General features: G+C 42.4%; 1 protein-coding gene across 1 annotated transcript in view; it reads left to right on the forward strand.

Moving 5' to 3' along the window:
• LOC144542795 (sterile alpha motif domain-containing protein 5-like) overlaps positions 1-1,018 on the forward strand; it is a 75,517-nt gene extending 74,499 nt beyond the window's left edge. The window contains exon 2 of the mRNA XM_078290085.1: positions 860-1,018. Coding sequence (XP_078146211.1) covers positions 860-1,018 — 159 coding nt within the window. The remainder of the gene's footprint in view (positions 1-859) is intronic.
• The last annotated feature ends 4,982 nt before the right edge of the window (positions 1,019-6,000 follow it).

The following is a 6,000-nucleotide window of genomic DNA, read 5'->3' on the forward strand; positions in this document are numbered from 1 at the left end:
TGGCACAAGACGAGTGAGGCAATTAAATGGAAGGTTTTTCTTGAAAAGGAGCCTACCCACATTGACAGCATGAAATGGTTAGTTGTAATGGTGCAAATACCTCAAGCCATTTACCCCCACAGCGTGCATGAGAATGTGGAAAGCCCAGCCCCCGAAATTATTTTCCTTCAAAACATATCGGTGAACGGATCACAATAGCTTGAGATGTGTGTGTGTGTTGGATTCAGTGAGTGGATTCAGTGGCATGTATTTTTTGTAAACGTAAGAACAGCAGTACCTCATTAAATATTGAATATTACATGGAACTCGCAGTGTCTGGCCTGTTTTTAAACCGTTCCAGCCACTTATGAAATATGTATATGGTGTATTTTGCTTGTCAGCTGTCCCAGCGCCTGAGATGAGACCTGAACATGTGTTGTACAGTGTTAGTGGGTTTTTTAAATAGTTGTATTACACACTGTACTGCTGCTGAACTTTAAACACACAAAGCACACACACACATACACAGTAAGATACACTGAAAATGCAGTTCTTGGACTATTGACACACTTCACTTCAGAGTAATTGCTGCAATTAACTCAAATCAATTAGCAATCCCAAGCATCATTAGCTGCTTATACTTTGCAGCCAACACCAACACAAGTCAAAACGCAGTGTTAATTGTTAATGCTATGGTAATGATTGGTTAATCGTCTTAATGATATAGTAGGATGTTGATAGAGTGACTTCAAGGACGATTTAGTGCATTTGTACGGAAACACTAATGCTATTCTCTCTGCTCTCTCTTTCTCTCCGTGTCGCCGCCCTGCTCTGTCTGTGGCTCCTGTCTGTGATGCTTCTTCATCTCCATTGTGTTCAGGTAAGAATAAATTACTTCCAATTCTTTCTCATCATCTCCCCGCGTTCTCCTCTTTGGCTTTTGTCTCGCGTTCAGACAGATGTGAACCGGCGGCTCCGGAGAAAATTTGGATGTCTTTGTGTTCATTATTCCTCGGTTATTCCCTCACACTCGGCCTAACACTGACTGATTTTGTCCTTGTCTTCTGATTCCGTCACAATGAGACTAACCTGATTTTTGCCACACTCTGGGTTTGATTGCCTTTGGGAGAGAGGCATAATTCACAAGGATGCTTCTGTTGAATTTCACTGAACGGCCCTCTGAACCGTGGAACAAAATGACTTCCTGAAACTTTTTTTATTTTTTCTTCTTTTCTTTTCACAAGCTGTCCACTTCTCTAATTCAGGACACATTTTGGCAAATAAAGACCTAGGGGGGAAATCAATAAAGCATCACAGAGACACAAGGAATCGGATAGACAAAGGCCTCTGGAAAGAAACTCAGAAAGGAAAAAAAACACAAAAAAACAAGGTCACCTCATTCCTCCTTTGAGCGTCTATTGAGCAGTTGAGAATGGGGACGGGAGGAGTGTGTGTGAGACAAGATAACACACAAGAATGGCATAGAGTAATTGAGATATCAATCAACGAGGTTATTTCAGGGGTAATTGCTGAGGTCCTTTGGTGTTTGTGTGTGTGTGTGTGTGTGTGTGTGTGTGAGAGAGAGAGAGAGAGAGAGAGAGAGAGAGAGAGAGAGAGGTTGAATGTGAAAAAAATACTGGATGGTCTTGAGAGTCTGTCATTCAGCTCGGTACAATAGCCATCGTATTCATCCCTGTTATTCAGAGCGTCTCCATGAGCCGCCAAGGCCGAGACATTGTTCTTGGTAAAAACTGCTTTACAATGATGGGGTTATATTTAGTCATAGCTGCAGCTACAGTATCTAAGCCTTGTTATAGAAAAAGAAGTGCACCATTATAACTTTACAGAGGCGCACACTGAGTGCGAGGCTTTTTTATTGTTATTTTCTGAAGTGTATCTGAAGGGTTTCATTTCACTTTTCATTTCTTTTTCAAGTATGTTAATTTTAGAAAAGAATTTTAGAAAGAAAAAAAAACAAACCTGCCTGATCGCCTGATGGCCATTGCTCAATATTAAAAATTGTGATTCATGATTCGTTGTTAAAGAGCTCAGGATAGTAAGTAACAAATTCTATTCACTTGTGGGCTTTATTTTTCATGCCAGCAGTCATTTTGTTAAAGTAGATGCCATGTTTTTCAAATGGTAGATATCTCATTTTGTAATGAAACTCGTCAATGATATTCATACTCTATGTTTATGCATGTGGTATGTTTCATTTTATTAAATGCCATTCCGGTTTTATAGCCGTGTGGACGGGCGTTTGAGACCGTTGAGAGGCATGGAGCTTTGTTTTAAGGGCAACACAGAGCTCATGAATATTCCATTTCCACATGAGATTACTTCCCGCAATAACACGCCTCTGCTCCCCAAGGACATACTACTACAGAAGCTACACACTCCGCTTCAGGCACACACACACACACACACACAGATGCACACACACATAGTCCAGGTAGATTATTTATATATTAGCATAAGGATTTTCACTTTTAATTTGCCATTTTCTGCCCAACTGCTCTTTGATACTATACTTCCTGCATGGTTAAGTCAGAGAATAGGCTTTTAATTGCTGTGATGATAATAGGAATAACGGCCCTAGGAAAGCTTCCAGTTCTGTGGCTTTGCTTCCCATAGTTGTATAGAAGACAACTTTACCTGTTGGTTTCATTTCAACTGGTGCAGTTGTTGCAGCTGCACAACTCACTTTTGCTTACTTTTTGCACTGCTGCTGCACCGTGGCTCCATCCCCAGGGAGAGTTCTTTGGAAAATCCTGCAGCTGAAGTGTAGAATAGATAGAAGATGAGATGGGTCTTCAACATTGGCTACCACAGTATGTTACTTACTATGTAGCCTTTCCATTGTGACGATGCGATTGCTTCAATAAGAGAAAAACGGAAAAAAAAAGATTTGACACTAGATATATTTATTCTATATTCCTTCAGTAATATCAACCATGTGTGTGTGTGTGTGTGTGGGATGGAGAAACATAAGCCTTTAATATATCAGCGTTATATGGGAGTGTGGGTGTGTGTTTTGGACTGGAGAGATCTGTGGCTCTGATTTACTACAGGACATCTGGATTGGTCATCACTTATTCTCATTTTTGCAGTTCGAATTGAAGAGTTTTTCCCCCCAAAAGTGATTAGTTATTTATGCCCCACAGTAACGATTCACACAGCTGACTCAGCCTCTGTCTGCTGCCCGTGTCTTTAGATTACGTGTTTATGAGATGCCTCGTTCACTTACTTTCTTCACTCCCTCCCTTCTTCACTTCTTCACTGCCTCTCTCTCTCTCCCTCATCCTTCTCTTTAGCCCCTTGTCATCATCTCCCTCCTCTTCCTCTCCTCCTCCTTGCTTGGCAGATGAGAGCCTTGACATTCACATCTGCACCCCTTAATGATTAAAAAGCAGGGATATGATGCTGTGACAGAGAAATTTCCCCAAACAACGCTCCGCCGGCCGCACGTACGCGAGCCCACCCGCCCGCTCAACTACGATCAACTTGAGCGACGTGTGAAACACCCAATAATTGGCTACCAGCAAACAATTATTCGCATTATTCACCCAATCGTCATCCGAGGCTGGCGATTAATGATGGGTCCAGCCAACCATGAAGCGGACATGATGGGGGCATTAGAACAGCAGTCAGGGGCGGCGATGTGGAGGAATAGGAGGAGGATGTTTGGGCATGTTGTCAACAGGCCGGCGATGGGGATGACAAATGACCATTACTGGTTTCTCATCAAGCTGATGTCTGTGTTATTCATGGAGCTGTGTCTGATTGAGAATGCAGCGTCAAAAAGAGACGGACGGGATTAAAGGCGCCTTTTATCTGGAATTTGAACGCTCTCTTCCTGGGTTCAAAGCGCCTTTGGATCTAATACTGCTGAAGTTTTCACTTAGTCTGAATTGGTTTATTGATCGATCAATCTATCAATTGATTTGTCACCTTGAGCTCTGACGGTTTTCATCTCTATATACTGAGGTCAAGGCTTTGTGTGTTTGTCTGTGGGTGTGTTTATGTGCATGTGTGTGTGTGTGTGTCTCAGCTGATGAGTGTCGGCCAGCAGCTGCTCACGCTGGGACATTGTTTTTTCTCTCTCTTTGTCAGTGGTCTGGCTGTGCCATCTCTACAGTGAAGCAACAGGACGCATCATTAGCACCAGGTCTCTATTGTAACAATATGCCACACACAAGGGGCATAAAGGAAATTTACCCAGGTGACAGATGAAATATGAAGTTTGTAGTGCATTTGGGTATGTTGTAGATAATACTCTGCCCTGGATTCTTTAGCAGAATGGATTTTAGGATTGTGTGTGTTCCTTTACTGTTTTTTTTAGTCAGGATTTCCTTTTTGTATCTTTTTTTTGGCCGTTCCATTTGTTTCTAATGGGAGATTATGGCTTTCCTGTATTATTTTCCGGCTTTTTGGCTTTCCTGATCGTGTTCCTGGTTTGTGTTTGAGGTGTTTATGAGTATAAAACATATGTGCGTCTGAGTGTGTCTGGGAGGGAAGGGGGACATTAAAAAGGAGTTGTGTGTTTTTTAGAAATCGCAAGCTGCTTATGGGACATAAAAAGGACTTTCAGTAGTTTGGCTGATGCCGACATAAAAGCTGTCTGGCGCTTTGAAGGCAGAAGCCTTCTGAGAACCGACGCTATGCGTCAGCGCGATGCCAGGGTTACAACAACTGCACTGGTGCTGAGGACAAAACAGAAAACAAAAATTAGAAAAGAAAACAGCAAAATACAATTCATTCCACTGAGATACCTTCAGAAAGGCACATGTATTAAACAAAATCCCCATCAGTCGTCCTTTACTCTCTCATTTGCTGAATAAATGTCTCCCAGGCTATACTTCAGGTTTGTCTGTACACCAATGCACACACACACACTGACACACACACACACACACACATAGAGCTGACAAAGACAGTACGTGTGGTGCAGACGGAGTGAGAGAGAGAGATAGAGAGACAGGGAGAGAGAGTGTGTGCTGTATGTGAGAGTGACAACTTTGCCATTAAATGCGATCCTGATTTTCTAACTCTGAGAAAGAGAGAGACAGAGAGAGAGGGAGACAGAGAGAGAGAGAGAGATAGAGACAGACAGAGAGAGAGAGACAGTGGCAGACAGAGAGAGAGGGAGAGATCACAGACAGAGTCATCATTATCTAGCTCCAGTCCTCCCAGTGGTGGGGCAGATCAATACAGTACACCCAGCATGGCTCTGCAGTGGAACCAGCTCAACACAGCTTCTCATTACTGCTCTCACACACGCACACACAAGCACACACACTTTCACACATGCACGGCCACAGCCACTAATGCATGCACACGCATATACAAGGATTACTGCATGCAATTACACATGCACACGTATGTATTGACCCTCACAGTTGCACACATGCTTACATATGCATAGACACTCTACCTCTTGTTCATTCTTTGTCGTCATTTCATGTTGCACTCACATTATGCAGCTTATTACACATTTGCTCATATTCTGCCCAGTTAGAACAGCATTCAAATTCAAAACATTAATTTTGTTGTTTGAAGACAACCGTGTTTCAGACGTACAGCTATATATTGCAACATATTGCACAGGTAGTTAGATTGTATTCTCAGGGTGGATTTTTGTAGAGTAAACCTGAAACTGTGTTGGCTTTTTTCCTCCTTTAATGTGTCAGACCTTGGCAGGCATTCAGCTTCACATGCCCGCAGAAGCACGTGTGCACACACACACACACACACTCCCACGCATATTCCCAATCATCCCAAATCCCAATCTCAACGAAATGAGGTCATAATATTTACTGTGTTAACGAGTTTCTATTTTTGAATAATTAACATGGAGTTAGTGGAATTCAGAGAGGGAATTGGGTCTCAGTGTAATCCTCCGTGCCTCTAGTGAATGGAAATGTATTGTCTGTGTGAGTAGTAGATTTCTATTCTGGCTGTATGGGAGATGGATTAGCCTGGTGTTGGAGACTGTTCAATGAAGACCCTTTTTTTTTTTAA

Source organism: Centroberyx gerrardi, chromosome 18 (genome assembly GCF_048128805.1).
Source record: "Centroberyx gerrardi isolate f3 chromosome 18, fCenGer3.hap1.cur.20231027, whole genome shotgun sequence".
In the NCBI taxonomy this organism is placed as follows: Eukaryota; Metazoa; Chordata; class Actinopteri; order Beryciformes; family Berycidae; genus Centroberyx; species Centroberyx gerrardi.